Source organism: Pristiophorus japonicus, chromosome 5 (genome assembly GCF_044704955.1).
Source record: "Pristiophorus japonicus isolate sPriJap1 chromosome 5, sPriJap1.hap1, whole genome shotgun sequence".
Lineage (NCBI taxonomy): Eukaryota > Metazoa > Chordata > Chondrichthyes > Pristiophoridae > Pristiophorus > Pristiophorus japonicus.
This window is the reverse complement of record NC_091981.1, coordinates 23,875,939-23,892,579: the sequence shown is the minus strand read 5'-3', so window position 1 is coordinate 23,892,579 and position 16,641 is coordinate 23,875,939. Positions and strand designations below refer to the sequence as shown.

The 16,641-nt window shown below is 43.3% G+C and overlaps 1 protein-coding gene across 2 annotated transcripts in view; it reads left to right on the top strand.

Annotated features, from left to right (window-relative positions):
* The window catches only part of tert (telomerase reverse transcriptase), a 100,211-nt gene that overhangs the window by 75,030 nt on the left and 8,540 nt on the right, over nt 1–16,641 (top strand). For both annotated transcript variants that reach the window (XM_070880407.1, XM_070880408.1), the window contains exons 15-16: nt 62–199; nt 15,705–15,818. In XM_070880407.1, coding sequence (XP_070736508.1) covers nt 62–199; nt 15,705–15,808 — 242 coding nt within the window. In that variant the 3' untranslated portion in view covers nt 15,809–15,818. The remainder of the gene's footprint in view (nt 1–61; nt 200–15,704; nt 15,819–16,641) is intronic.

The following is a 16,641-nucleotide window of genomic DNA, read 5'->3' as shown; positions in this document are numbered from 1 at the left end:
AAATCTTGAATAGCGATCATCTTCTTCAAAAAAATTTACTTGAAAGGAGTTCTTTTTTCAGGCATTTCTCTAGGGTCCAAAGATGCTTCTGGTCCTTTTCCTTACGAAGCTGCCCGTTGGCTGTGCTGCCGTGCTTTCATTGTCAAACTGTCCAATCACAAGGCTGTATACAAGTGCCTGCTGGGGCCTCTCAAAACCTGTAAGTATATCTTGATGAAAACCTGACATTGACACTTGACCAGTGACTTGGCTTGGTATTGGTTGTTCTGCTATCGTTTGGAAAATATGATGGGCATGAACTAAATCATCAAGTCACCCATTAAATGAAACAATCTACTGGGTAAAAGCTGTGTGTGTGTTCAGCATTATTTACAAAATGTCTCCCAGACATCGGAAATCCATTATACACCCTTGATTGAAACTGATGGGATAGATAGCAAGTAATTGAGAAAGGCCATATAATAAAACTAATAAGCACCAGAGATATAACTAACTATACCTGACAAGCAAAATAAAATGCGAAATACATCTGCCAATTCATCCCTTCATTCCTTGTGTGAGGTTTTGTTCTATTTATTTTAAATTAAATCCTACGTGGCTGTCTTTTTTGAATTACTTTTAGCTGGTATTTATTAAAATCCGGTACGGTAGCATAGTGGTTTTGTTACTGTACTCGCAATCCAGAGGCCTGGACTAATGATCCGGAGACGTTAAGTTCAAATCCCACCAGGGCAGCTGGGGAATTTAAACTCGGCTAACTAAATAAATCTGGAATTAAAAAAAAACTAGTATCAGTAATGGTAACCATGAAACTACCATCTGGTTCACTAATGTCCTTTAGAGAAGGAAATCTGCCGTCCTTACCCGGTCTGGCCTATATGTGACTCCAGACCCGCTGCAATGCAGTTGACTCTTAACTGCCCCCTGACGTGGCCTAGCAAGCCACTCCGTTGTATCAAAGGGCAATTGGGGATGGCAATAAATGCTGCCCTTGCCAGCATCGACCACATGCCGTGAATGAATCCAAAAAAAAATTAAAGGCTTAATACCTTGTATGCCAAAGAGAGATTGAAATAGCAGTTATGGAACTTTATCAAAACTTGGGGGAAATAGGAGGGACCCCCAGAGTTGGGAACAGCACCAAGATTGATAACGTTATGTGAAAGTGGTAAATAAGTTTATAGGGCCCAAATTTGGCCCTCCGTTTTTTTTCGGCACACCTCCAATTTCCCCCCCCCCCCCCCCTGCCAATATTTGATCTCCGAAGCAGCGGCAAAAAAAATCTCTGCGATCATGGCCGATTCTCGGGCAGTCTTTGGAGCTGGCATGGCGCATAAGAAAGAGGGGCGGGGTGCGGCGGAGCTCGATTCCGGTGCTGAAAATCGGGCCAGGATCTCTGCACATGCGCGCTAGAGTCTGCGCGCATGTGCAGTAGCTCTTGGCAGGCCGTTTTGGCAAACGTGCTGCAGGCTGTGTGGGAGGGGCCGAATGGGCTCACTCATCTGTGGCCCACTGAGTTCCCTAAGGTAGGACTTCTATTTTTATTTGTTATTTACTGATGATTTTGCTGCTTTAGGTGCAGGGTTCCTTCTATTGTTTTAATTTTTATTTATTGATTGCTTATTACTTTGGTCTTGGTGCTTTAGGGGCAGGGTTCCTTCTATTTTATTTGTTAATTAATTGCTTATTACTTTTTGTGCTTGGTGGTGCTTTAAATGTAGTTACTTGCGCCGATTCCTTAACTGTAAGTAAGGTCTTTCTGTGCGGACAAAAGTGGACACATACGGTGCCCTAAGTTAGCTTAGTACAACTTTTTTCTGGCCAAATTGGCATAAATGGTGTAAGTGGCTGGGAACGTCTCCTTTTGGGGAAAAAAAACTGACCGAACAAAAAACCTAACTAACTCACTTACACTGGCGCAAATTAAATGCCCATATTTGCAACTAAAAAGATACACCAGAAAAATCAAGCTACACCAAAACAAACAGTGCAACTCATGGGGAAATTTGGGCCCTAAAGTTTACACATTATAGGCGATAGGGAGGTCTAAGGAGGTAGACAATTGTACAGGTTTCAGATACAAGGAAAAATATTGCATTAGAATGGAAGATGATTTTTAACTGAATGGGGATGTGGAGGTGTAACAAGATTGGGTGGCATATTTACATTTTGAGAGACTAAGAGATGAGAGTTTGGAGGATTGTCCATAATAGTTTTTTTTTTGCCTTTTAAGTTAGTATTTGCTCTCATTTTGTGTATCTTCATAAATTAAATAATTAATACTTGCCGATTTATATCCTGACCTTATTTATATTGACGTATACAATGAAACCCAGCTTATTGTCTTTGTCTGGAAGCTGGTATCTTAACTCTTAACACCGTCTATGTACTATCTATGCCTGATGTTTAATTGTCACTGCAGTAATAAATGCTCGGTTTCCACAGGTAATTAAGATTAATTTTGGTACATTTAATTCCGAAAAGATGCTTGTCAGTTTACCAAGCGAGAATTGCCTTCTGTGTAACATTATTTTAGTTAAACATTTCCCTTTGTACGAGATGGACTTCCTTCTACAATAAAATGTACACTGTTGATGCAGGGCTGGAAATTTCCATTAATCAATTGGCAGCAAAACAAGGAAATTCTCCAGGTTGCAACGAAGTATTAGTTTGTGTTTTATTGTATCTTCCCCATTTCTTCATTGTTCATTTCTCTGTTTCTGTTTTGCATGTTTAACTCTTCAGCTGACTGGCTAGTTCCTTTTATGTTCCTGATTGTATATTTGATTCCTTTTTTTTCCCTTTTCTTAAAAAGTTCTACTTTTTGAGCAACAGGTAACCATAACATTATGTTGCAGTGCCTTCCTTCAGCGTTTGTCCTTCTTAAAATAGGTTCTCCAGTGAATATTTTCCATCAGTGATGGTACATTCTTCGAGTTTCTGTATGTATGTAACAAGACATGAGGCCCGTCTCTGCCCTTGCCTCAGCTCATCTGCTAAAGCCCTCATCCATGCCTTTGTTACCTCTGGACTTGACTATTCCGCTCCTCGCCTTCGATACCCCCGTTCCTGGGCCCCGAACTCAAAATACTACTTAATCTTACTATCATGTTCGGCAGGTTGTATTTAGACCCACCACAGTGTGGTTCTGTGAGTCTATCTTCCACTCACTCCTGGCTGGCCTCCCACATTCTACCCTATGTAAACTAGAGGTCATCCAAAACTCGGCTGCCCGTGTCCTAACTGGCGCCAAGTCCTGCTGACCTACATTGTTTAAGCAACTCCTCGATTTCACAATTCCTATCCTTATTTCCAAATCTCCATGCCCTCGCCCCTCCCTATCTCTGTAATCTCCTCCAGCCTCATAACCCCCCAAGATGTCTTGCCCTCCTCTAATTCTTCCCTCTTGAGCATCCCTGATTATAATCGCTCAACCATTGGTGGCTGTGTCTTATGTTGCCTGGGCCCCAAGCTCTGGAATGCCCTGCTTAAACCCCTCCGTCTCTACCTCTCTTTCCTCCTTAAAACATACCTCTTTGACCAAGCTTTTGGTCACCTGTGCTAGTATCTACTTGTGCAGCTCCGTGTCAAATTTTTTAATCTCTCAATGCTCCTGTAAAGAGCCTTGGGATGTTTCACTACGTTAAAGGTGCTATATAAATACACGTTGTTGCTGACTGTGAGATATCTGTTTGTACTGAGGAGGCAGTCAGTTTATGCAATGTCCACGATCAATAATTGTGGAACCTTACAGCTCCTGGTTGATGTGGTGCGTAGAGAGTTTCAATAGCTCTCTCTAAGCTTAGGAATTTTTCATTACTAAGCTGAAATGAAGTGTTGGACACACCATCAACATCCTTGATTTCGAGGTACTGCCTATGATGAAGATTTGCTTCCACTCTAAGTTCTTAGGTGACTGAATAGTCCAATACGGGAATTACAGTCTCTGTCACAGATGGGACAGACAGTCGGTGAAGGAAAGGGTGGGTGGGACTGGTTTGCTGCACGCTCCTTCCGCTGCCTGCGCTTGTTTTCTGCATGCTCTCGGCGACGAGACTGGAGGTGCTCAGTGCCCTCCCAGATGCTCTTCCTCCACTTAGGGCGGTCTTTGACCAGGGACTCCCAGGTGTCGGTGGGGATGCTGCATTTTATCAAAGAAGCTTTGAGGGTGTCCTCTGCCCAGCTGGGGCTCGCTTGCCGTGTAGGAGTTCCGAGTAGAGCGCTTGCTTTGGGAGTCTTGTGTCAGGCATGCGGACGATGTGGCCCGCCCAACGGAGCTGGTCGAGTGTGGTCAGTGCTTCGATGCTGGAGATGTTGGTCTGATCGAGGACGCTAACGTTGGTGCGTCTGTCCTCCCAGGGGATTTGCAGGATCTTGCGGAGACATCGTTAATAGCATGCCTGCTTTTATTTTTATCAACAGTTTAACACTCAACATCGCCAAGCTCCATGCAGTGTCTCAGCAATGGGTGTAATGAGGTAGTCTCAGCAGACTTCAGCAGCCAAAGCTGTCCAGGTGCTGTTGAGGATAAATTGCACACTCTCCCTCTGACTGACAGTGCGGCTTTTGGGTGTGTCCATTACTTGGATGACGCAGTCCAAGTTATAAGCTCTCTTTGGGCCAACGTCAGCTCTGACACCCTGTAAAGTATGATATTAATATCTAGATATAATCACCTTCCTGTAAACATTCCCATTAATAGTTCAGGAGTCCATGCTTATTCCACGTTTTGCCATTCTCAATAAGTGTTTGATTGGTTTGAGCTGAAGTTAACATATACAAAGTCCAGTGTCCTTCAGAGGACCAATAATTTGATTAACTTGGGATACAATTAACTAGGCAAGCCAGCAATTTAAACGGATGGGCATTGTGGTTTGGAACACAGCAAACTTGAAAAATAGGCTCTGAATTTCTGCCGGGTTCCTTCAGTCTCCTGTCCTAACCTTGGTAGCAGATAAGTGGAACTCCCAGAGAAACAGTGTAAACAGCCTATTGTAAACATTTCTGAGATTTCCACTGATCTCCCACAGTAGTAATGTCTGTAAAGAGTGCAGGAGGCCAGAGAGAATCCCATTGCTTGGATGGGACCATTGGAGTTCTCCTGGAAGAAGTGATGCAGAGGAGGTAGTGAGTGTTACAGCCCCAAGCAGATTGTCACAGTGGGAATGGGAGGAAGTGTGCACCTGTGTGAATACCTTGAACAACCTCCTACAAACCTGTAGGAAGCTTAGTTACCTTACCAGGTCAACCAAGATAGGAGAATTCACCTCTTCCCTTGCCTTCTATATTTCTATCCAACAATATCTGTGTAAAGCAGCTTCTAACCTTTCTCATCATTCTCTTCGTGACAATTTTAAATTGATGACCCCTTGTCACTGACTCTCCAATCAGAATCAAAACGCTTCCAAAATGTAAAAAATCTCTTCATTCTCCTCTTGGTCTTCTCTGCTTTACAGTTTGCTATCCCTAGCATCCCCCTGGTGAATCTACACTCTACGCTTTCATGTTTTTTTTCTATATTGAGGTGCCTAAAACTGCATAACTGTGCCCTAGCTAATGTGTTGTACAAATTTGTCATGAATTCTTTAGTCCTGTACTCTAGGCCCCTATTTCTAAAACGCAAGATGCTGCTAGCCTTTTTATGGCTTTATCTACCTTCACTCTTCACTCGCACTTTCTGGGAATTATGTATGTGAACCACAAGGTCTCCTTGTTCATCCACACCTTTCAATGTCTTTCCATTTAATGTACATTCTCATTCTGTGCTTTGTCTCCCAAATGGTATTGCCCCACACATGAGGTCTTTCCGAAGCCTTTTACAGTCCTCCTCACTGTCAAACCTCTTCCTTTTGCCTCAGCAAACTTTTGAGATTGTGTTCCCTAAAGTCCAAATTATCTGTGTATATACCGAGGACAAACGTGGGCCGTATTATTCCCAACCCTTCTCCAGTTTGAAAAACACCAATTTACTTGAACTCTGTTTCCTGCCCATCAACCAACTTTCTAGCCCCAATGCTATATTTCCCCTTGCACCATACCTCTGAATGTTTCTAACAAGCCTCATGTAAGACACATTATCTGAAAATCTATTTACTGCATTCCCTTTATCGAATTAGTCGCTTCTGCAAAATACTCCCATTAAATTTGAAAGTCTAAACCTGCCTTTAGCAAATCCATGCTGGCTACCCTTGAATAATCCCCGAGTTTCAAAACACTCGTTTTATTTATTGGATGTTACGGGGCCGATTTCGAGCGAGAGTACTTTCTGAACATCGCACAATCCTTCCCAGCCACTTGCAGCTGATGGCCTGCTCGGGTGGAAGAGGACACTAACTGCATGAGTGCGGCTTCGCACGATGATTTTACAACACTGCACCCACCGTGGATTTTAAGTGAGAGGCTGGAGTGTTGGAAAAGTAGGAGTTTTAGGCTATCTGGAGCAGAGCAACAGCCAGTATGTATAAACAAATGACTGAGGGAAAATCTGTATTTAAAAAAAAATTGAGTGCGGTGTTGCTTGACGCTACAGACAAGGCGAATTAAATTTAATGGACCACAAAGTTGGGTAAAATGTTTCTTCCCCCCCCCCCCCCCCCCAGCCCCCCCGCACCCCTCCACCACAAGACGTCCAGTTTTACGCATTCCCTTATTCTAAAGGGCCACAATGGGCATTGAGCATAAGAAATAGGAGCAGGAGTAGGCCATATATCCCCTCGAGCCTGTTCCGCCATTCAGTAAGATCATGGCTGAGCTGATCTTGACCTCAACTCCACTTGCCTGCCAGTTCCCCATAACCCGTGATTCCCTTATCGTTCAAGAATCTGTATCTCAGCCTTGAATATATATAGTGCTCTATTTATTTTGTTGAAAGTGGAAGCGGAGAAGGAATGGAGCGAGTCACCACAACAAGCAAATAGCACCCAGTTGCCAGTTGTCCCACTCCAGAACATATAGGCCAAAACACTCTGACCCAATTAACTACCACTACTTGTATTTATAATTATTTAGATCACCCCCTCAATCTTCTGTACGCAATGGAATACAAATCTAGTCGATATAAGCAGTCCTCATACTTTAACCTGTTTCTGGTGAATCTGCACCGCACTCCCCCTCCAAGGCCATTATATCCTTCCTGAGGTGGGGTGCCCAGAACTGGACACAGTGCTCCAGAAGTGGTCTAACCAGAGCTCTGAGCTCTGTATTTGTATTCCAGCTCCCTCGAGATAATATTTTGTACCTGCCCACTAACTTTTCGTAAGTCTTTCTGCTCCTCCAGAGCTTGATGGAGTAGATGCAAGGAGGGTGTTTCCACTGGCTGAGGAATCAAGAACCAGGGGTCACAGTCTCAGACTAAGGGGTCGGCCATCTAGGGCTGAGATGAGGAGAAACCTTTTCACTCAGAGGGTGGTGAATCTTTGGAATTCTCTACCCCAGAGGGCTGTGGAGGCTCAGTCATTGAGTATATTCAAGATAGAGATCGATAGGTTTTTGGATACTAAGGGAATCAAGAGAGAGTGCGGCAAAGTGGAGTTGAGGTCGAAGATCAGCCATGATCTCAATAAAGGCAGAGCAGGTTCGAGGGGCCGAATGGCCTACTCCTGCTCCTAATTCTTATGATTTTATATTCCTAGCTTCAGAAAATACTCTGGGGTTCAAAGCGGATGACCTCGGGTTGGACCACCCAACCCCTGGGCCTTTGATTGGCATTTCCCTGGGTCAACAGCAGTAAGCTTAGCCTACATTGTTTGCTCAAAGGTTTAAGCAGACACACGGAAACTGCACTGATTGCAAGATTAATTTATGTGCAGACCTCGGTTTTAAACTATTACCACACGCAGGAAGTCCTCAAAGATTATTTTAACCTTAATTATCATAAAAGATAACGAGGCCTGTCAGTTAGCTCTCTGGATTGCTGAACTTACTCGTGCAGTTTTGTGTATGAAGCAGAAAGCACTGTCAGCCCTGTTGCTATTATAAAGAACAAGCTAAGGTCAACCGTGTCGGGTACATGGTGATCAAATCTTTGCGTTCTGTCCTGTGAAAGCGATCTTTTGGAATCGGTCACAAATTATTGCATTATGTATTCACAATATTTTGTGGATTTTCAAAATTCTCATCCTTGTTTACAAATTCCTCCATGGCCTCGCCCCTCCCTATCTCTGTAATCTCCTCCAGCCCCACCATCCAAGATATCTGCGCTCCTCTAATTCTGCCCTCTTGAGCATCCCTGATTATAATCGCTCAACTATTGGTGACCGTGCCTTCTGTTGCCTGGGCCCCGAGCTCTGGAACTCCCTGCCTAAACCTCTCCGCCTCTCTACCTCTCTTTACTCCTTCAAGACGCTCCTTAAAACCTACCTCTTTGACCAAGATTCTGGTCACCTGCGCTAATTTCTACTTATGCAGCTCAGTGTCAAATTTTTTATCTCCTAATACTCCTCTGAAGCGCCTTCGGACATTTCACTACATTAAAGGCGCTATATAAATACAAGTTGTTGTTGTTGTAGGTTGAGTTTTGCAATGACGAGTCCATCAAGAAAGAAACGACAGATTGGAAGTATCTTTTTAAATCTGTATTTGCTATGTTCAGCAATATAAAAAGATAGCATAAAAACAGAAAATGCTGCAAATACTCGGCAGGTCAGGCAGCATCTGCGGAGAGAGAAACAGAGTTAACATTTCAGGTCGATGACCTTTCATCGGAACTGTAAAAGGTCGTAGACCTGAAATGTTGACTCGATTTCTCTCCCCACAGATGCTGCCTGACCTGCTGAGTATCAATAGCATTTTCTGTTTTTATTTCCGATCTCCAGAATCCGCAGTTTTTTGCTTTTGCATTATGATTGCCTTGAGTATATGGCTACATGTATGTTCATTTAGTTCTGTGACACTGGTGGCCTGAGGGGGCTGGGGAGCAAAATTATCTCGGAGGAGGGAGTCTTCTAAGACCTGTGGCCGGGGGAGGTGGGGGGAATCACTGGCATCAAGCAAGGCCACAGTCAGAGACTGTGAAGGGCCTCTTCCATCAGAATACTTCAGTCTGCAATGCCTCTGGAGAGGAAAATCTCACCTCGTCAGCAACCAACATGACGATTAGCTTAATTCTACTTTCCAACAGGGCTCCACTGGCAGTAATCAGGAATGGGACCTCTGGCTGAATCTTTCTCAGTCAAGGGACTCTGTAGCAGTTACAGCACCCATACCCTCTCACTGCAGCTGAGAACGCACTTGGCACAGACCAGCGATTGAAGTTTTGACCTTCCTAGTCTGTGTGGCTCAGTGCCGATCCTGCAACCCACTAAGGATGCTCATTCTGGGAAAATGCAAAATGTATTTCACTGGCAACTTCTGTGACCACTTCCTGCAAATAATCATTTTATGATTTTTTGTGCTTGTGAAATAGTGATCATGGAGACAACATTATCATGGTCATAGAATAATAATCTTACTGATGAGGATAAGTTTTGGGTATTGTACTTGTGCAAAAGGTTGGTATTGACATTTGCTTCCAAAAGAGTTTCTGTAAGTGATCATTGTCAGCTCTGAGCCTTCAGAAGACTCGGAAGGACCCATTGAAGAAATTGTTCTCCTGGTAGTAATTTTGAGACGGTCAGATCCTTCATCCAGATCGAGGATATTCTACATTCCTGGGATGTTTATCAAAGGGGAAAAATACTATTCCCCAAAGGTCTGTTCTGCTCCGCCTTGGAGTTTGCTAATGGTATGTGGAACATGTATTAATCAAAAAGTGAGGGAGGCCATGAAAGGGGAAATGGCCTTTCTGGTTATATCTTTAAAAACTAACATTGAGCTTTGAATTATATCCAACACTGAAGTACCCAAAGACTGTGATTCAAACGGCACTTGTGCTTTAGGCAAAGCTAAATGTTTGCCATTGGCCAAAACCCTTCTCCCTTATTGCTGGGGCACCTCCATCGATGGGTTAACGGAGGCAGGAAGGCCTTTGCATTGCTGTTGAAATTGAGGCCAAATTCCTTGGACATGGTTTCTCAATACTGCAGACGATTAATACTTTTCAGAAGGTCATGGCATTGGGACACATAAATCTGAACGTTGGTTCATTGCAATTAATTACAGGGCATTTCTAATCTTCCTGGATCGATTATTTCTACATGGGAATGATTTAGCTTTTTTTAATGGCGCTCCTAACAGAACTTTTTGGTTTCAAATTAAATATCATTATTGAAAGAGGGAAGTCCAATTTTTATCGTGATATAAAAGGTTAGTTTGTGAAGTCTTAAGTTGACCTTTAGGAGCTGTAAATAGGTACAGTGAATTATTGTTGTTGCACTCTTTTAATAAGTAAGATAAGATACATCTGGCATCAATGTTTCCTTCACTCTTCTAATTATGTTGTGCAGAACAATTAGGCAAAATTAACAGAACTATCTAATTAGTCTGTATCCCCATCCTATGACGCATGGTGCCGTGGAAATCAAGAATGGATACAGAGCAGCCATTTTGATTCACTGGATAATTAACTATATACATATATGATAACTAAAATCTAATCTTTTTCACTGTTTCCTCTATCACTACCTCCCTTTTTTCTCACGCACTACCTTTCTTTCTCACTCCCTCTCACTCAATGTTGTATTGTAAATGTATATAAAATGCAGTCTTCACATATACTTCATTGGATAACTTCCTGCTCCACTGTACTAATCAGTTAACATGGTTATTGGAATGTCAGGAATTTGGTTCATCTAATGACTGACTTATCTAAAGGAATGGGGATTTGTTTCTATCTTTACAATTTCCTCATTGAGTTAAGCTCAGTGATCTGATGGGATACTTGGTGGGTTATGAATTGAATTGTCACAATTAAAGGAAAGAGCAATGTCTAATGTTGATTAGTGAGTGTATCAGATGTCAGAAGACTATCTTTAGACCCTGTAAAGATTGTCATTATATTGGACACTGTTAATTGGAAGAACACTTATCCCGGAGCTAATCAGTTAACTGAACTGGGAAGACCTTCCAAAATGCATAGAGTGTTGAATTATTATCTCATATTTTGTATCAGCTGCTGTGTCGGTATTTTCAGTGTTCTACAGACCCTATGATCAGATCAGCCATGATCTTATTGAATGGTGGAGCAGGCTTGAGGGGCCGTATGGCCTTATGTTATGTATATCTGCCAGTAATGGAATATTGTTTGACTGGCAGCAAGATAAGCACATCTCTCACTCCGGGACTCTGTCGCCTGACGCCATGCAAGCCGCAGGCACAAGGATATGTTGCTCCATTACCGGAGTCTACCCTCTACAAAATCAGAGACAAGGCAGTCCTCCGCGGGGGTTAGAACTAGAACAGCACCACAACTTCCACAAGTGATGCTGACCTTGAAACCAGATTTCCATCTTTAGCTCCGAAGTACGGAATATGATGGTGCAGCAACACTTTAATATTTTATACAATATTCAATCTTGGAACTTCCAACTTGCCTGTATTTCTGTACAGCCGAATGCCATGGCTGTAACTCAGACGGCACGGGAATAAGGTGTGCAGGGTGTCTGCTGTACACACCACTTCTCCTACAGTTAAAACTACCCCAGAAATTGCGGTCGGAGGCTTTCTGCGGGCGGACTCCACTGCATGAATTTTTTTTTAATGAAAGTACCTGGTGGTCCCGGAAACATAGAAACATAGAAAATAGGTGCAGGAGTAGGCCATTCGGCCCTTCGAGCCTGCACCACCATTCAATAAGATCATGGCTGATCATTCACCTCAGTACCCCTTTCCTGCTTTCTCTCCATATCCCTTGATCCCCTCAGCCGTAAGGGCCATATCTAACACTCTCTTGAATATATCCAATGAACTGGCATCAACAACTCTCTGCGGCAGGAAATTCCACATGTTAACACAGGTTTCTCCTCATCTCAGTCCTAAATGGCCTACCCCTTATCCTAAGACTCTGCCTCCTGGTTCTGGACTTCCCCAACATCGGGAACATTCTACCCGCATCTAACCTGTCCCGTCCTGTCAGAATCTTATATGTTTCTATGAGATCCCCTCTCATCCTTCTAAACTCCAATGTATAAAGGCCCAGTTGATCCAGTCTCTCCTCATATGTCAGTCCAGCCATCCCTGGAATCAGTCTGGTGAACCTTCGCTGCACTCCCTCAACAGCAAGAACATCCTTCCTCAGATTAGGAGACCAAAACTGAACACAATATTCCAGGTGAGGCCTCCCCAAGACCCTGTACAATTGCAGTAAGAACTCTCTGCTCCTATACTCAAATCCCCTAGCTATGAAGGCCAACATACCATTTGCCTTCTTCACCGCCTGCTGTACCTGCATGCCAACTTTCAATGACTGATGAACCATGACACCCAGGTCTCGTTGCACCTCCTCTTTTCCTAATCTGCCACCATTCAGATAATATTCTGTCTTTGCGTTTTTGCCCCTAAAGTGGATAACCTCACATTTATCCACATTATACTGCATCTGCCATGCATTTGCCCATTCGCCTAACGTCCAAGTCACTCTGCAGCCTCTTAGCATCCTCCTCACAGCTCACACCGCCACTCAGTTTAGTGTCATCTGCAAACTTGGAGATATTATACTCAATTCCTTCATCCAAATCATTAATGTATATTGTAAAGAGCTGGGGTCCCAGCACTGAGCCCTGCAGCACTCCACTAGTCATTGCCTGCCATTCTGAAAAGGACCCGTTTATCCCGACTCTCTGCTTCCTGTCTGCCAACCAGTTCTCTATCCACTTCAGTATATTACCCCCAACACCATGTGCTTTGATTTTGCACACCAATCTCTTGTGTGGGACCTTGTCAAAAGCCTTTTGAAAGTCCAAATACACCACATCCACTGGTTCTCCCTTGTCCACTCTACTAGTTACATCCTCAAAAAATTCCAGAAGATTTGTCAAGCATGATCTCCCCTTCATAAATCCATGCTGACTTGGACTAATCCTGTTACTGCTTTCCAAATGCGCTGCTATTTCATCCAATAATTGATTCCAAGATTTTCCCCACTACTGATGTCAGGCTAACCGGTCTATAATTACCCATTTTCTCTCTCCCTCCCTTTTTTAAAAAGTGGTGTTACTTTAGCTACCCTCCAGTCCATAGAAACTGATCCAGAGTCGATAGACTGTTGGAAAATGATCACCAATGCATCTATTATTTCTGGGCCACTTCCTTAAGTACTCTGGGATGCAGACTATCAGGCCCCGGGGAGTTATCGGCCTTCAATCCCATCAATTTCCCACCTAATAAGGATATCCTTCAGTTCCTCCTTCTCACTAGACTCACTATCCCCTAGTACTTCTGGAAGGTTATTTGTGACTTCTTTCGTGAAGACAGAACGAAAGTATTTGTTCAATTGGTCTGCCATTTCTTTGTTCCCCATTATAAATTCATTATAAAGAACGTATACTTGCGGACCGAGGCCTCCAATCGCAGCCTAGCATATGGGCTCTCACATCCCAAGAACGTAAGCGCAACCTGGGATTACGTGGGCCTGCCACCCATCACAATGTAATATTCTCATTAATAATAATGGGAGCTCCGTTTGTACAAGCTACTATTATTACCAATGGGAATAACTCCCAAAAACAATAAATTAAAAAAACATCTCAAATATTTAAAATTAATTGAAATTGAATTAAATGTTTTAGACAAAATAATTTTTTAGATTTTTTTAAAATTTGCTTTAGTAGGGATAAAAATTAACTTTCCTTAATGCACAGGGTTTTTAATATAAAAATTAGTGATAACATTTAATTTTTCTATCTTTTAAAATTCTTACGCTGGTAAAGGTACATTATACGCCTGCTTTTACCAGGCGTAAGAGTTTGAAGGACATTCGCTGGGCAGGAGTTAGGCAAATAGCCCAAATCTCTGCCCGCGAGTGTCCTTCTCCCGAGGATGCGTGCGATCGGTCAAAATGTTGACAGTTTGCAAGTGTCGGTTCTCTGCGCATGCGTGTTGCGCGAATAAGCCTGGAACTTGCGGGGCCTCTTCGGGTGTGTGCGCACATCGTACGCACCCAGAGAGACCGCAATGTACCATCCATTATCACCACCTGGCTCTCGATTGTTTGACTGCTGAATTAACCATTCCTTGCTGAATCCGGGTTGTTGGACTCTTGTGTATTCGGCAATTAGAGACAATAGCTAGAAGTTCTATGTTGCTCCTCGTCGGCAGAAAGATGTCTCCAAAGCACTTTACAAAGTATCGGGGAAAAGTGGATACTGAGCAAGAGGGACAAAACGAAAAAAAGCTAAGATTTGAAATGTTGGAGAGGATGAGCTTTGGGAGGCTTTTGAAAGCAGTGAAGAAGGTGGCAACCTGGATGTGTTTGGGGAGAAAATTCCAGCGGGCTGGTGTGTACTGACTGAATAGCAGCTGCTAATGGTGAATGGAGAGGGGGAGTGGACTGGTGTTTGAAACGTGGAGGGTAAATGTGGGGGACTCCTGAGGTAGGGTGGGGTGAGGTCAGGGAAGGATTTGAAAGCAAAGATACATGTCTTAAAATTAATTTGTTGGAGCAAGGGGAGCTGGTATTGGGTGACAATCATAGAATCATAGAAGTTTACAGCACTGAAGGAAGCCATTTCGGCCCATTGTGTCCATGCTGGCCAACAAGAGGCTATCCAACCTAATCCCACTTTCCAGCTCTAGGTCTCTAACCCTGCAAGTGCACATCCAAGTACTTCTTAAATGTGGTGAGGGTTTCTGCCTCGACCACCCTTTCAGGCAGTGAGTTCCAGACCCCCGCAACCCTATGCGTGAAGAAATTTCCCCTCAAATCCCCTCTAAACCTTCCACCAATTACTTTAAATTTATGCCCCTGGTTGTTGACCCCTCTGCTAAGGGAAATAGGCCCATTCCATCCACTATATCTAGGCCCCTCATAATTTTATACACATCAATGAGGTCTCCCCTCAGCCTCCTCTTTCCAATGAAAACAAATCCAGCCTATCCAATTTGCCCTTGTAGCTTAGATTCTCCACTCCTGGCAACATCCTCGTAAATCTCCCCTGTATCCTCTCCAGTGTAATCGCGTCCTTCCTGTAATGCGGTGACCAGAACTGCACGCAGTACTCCAGCGGTGACCTAACCAGTGTTTTATACAGTTCAAGCATAACCCCACCTGCTCTTATATTCTATGCCTCGGCTAATAAAGGCAAGCATTCCGTATGCCTTCTTAACCACCTTATCTACCTGGCCTGCTACTTTCAGAGATCTGTGGACATGCACTCCAGGGTCCCTTTGTTCCTCTACACTTCTCAGTGTACGACATTTAATGTGTATTCCCTTTCCTTGATAGCCCTCCCCAAATGCATTACCTCACACTTCTCCGGATTAAACTCCATTTGCGAAAAGGACAGGGATGAGAACATGGGCCACATTCTGAATGTGCATGATGGCGACCAGCTAGGGCAGCATTTGAAAAGTCAAACCTTGAGGTAATACAGGCGTGGAGTAGGATTTTGACCGGGGTGGGGAGAGGTAAAGCAAAAGACTTGAGACTTGCTTCCTTGCACCCAGTATAATTTCTGTATTCCCTACGATTAATTTTGAGAGATATCTGCCCTTCTTAAGTTGTCTTTACACTCTGTTTTTATGCCACAATAATATACAAAAAAAAAGAGCAGGAGGATGCAAATGATGCTTAATTATATTTTATGTTCTAATTGTCCTGTTTTTGTTTAAAGGCAGGGCCAAATTGCAGAGGATTCTACCACGCCCCACAGTCCTGCTGCTGCAGTCTATAACCGAATCTGCTCTTCATCAGGATTTTGCTGTCATCTTGGATTAAAGAGAAACTGGTATGTGGGGCCAAAATGTTAATAATTTGACAGCAGTCGGAATCATAAAATCATACAGCACAGGAGGTGGCCATTTGGCCCATCGAGCCTGTGCCATCTTTGAAAGAGCAACCCAATTAGTCCCAATTCCCATAGCTTTGCAAACTTTCCCCTTCAAGTATTTATCCAGTCCCCTTCTGAAAGTTACTATTAAATCTGCTTCCACCACCCTTTCAGACAGTGCATTCCAGATCATCATAACCGCTGCTTAAAAAAGATTCTCCTCATCTCATCTCTGGTTCTTTTTCCAATGACCATAAATCTGGGTCCTATGGTGTACGACCCCTCTGCCACTGGAAACTGTTTCTTTTTATTTATTCTATCAAAACCCCTCATCATTTTAAACGCCTCAATTAAATTTCCCCTTATCTTTCTCTGCTCCAAGAAGATCAACCCCAATTTTTCATGTAACTGAAGTCCCGCATCCCTGCTACCATTCCAGTAAATCTCCTCTGCAGCTTCTCCAAGGCCTTGACATTCTTCCTAAAGTGTGGTGCCCAGAATTAGACGCAGTACTCCAGCTGGGGCCGAACCAGTGATTTTAAAAAGGTTTATCGTACCTTTCTTGCTTTTGTACTCGATGCCTTTGTTAAAAAAGCATACTCGATCCTTGACTTTATAAACAGCCTTCTCAATTTATTCTTGCAACTTCAAAGATTTTAATCTCTAACTTTAACCACCCAGGGAGCTCTAGCATTGGATACCCTTCCTTTCCCTCTTGTGGAAATGTGTCCAGTCTGTGCCCGAACTAATTCCTCTTTGAAGGCCTCCCATTGACCATTTA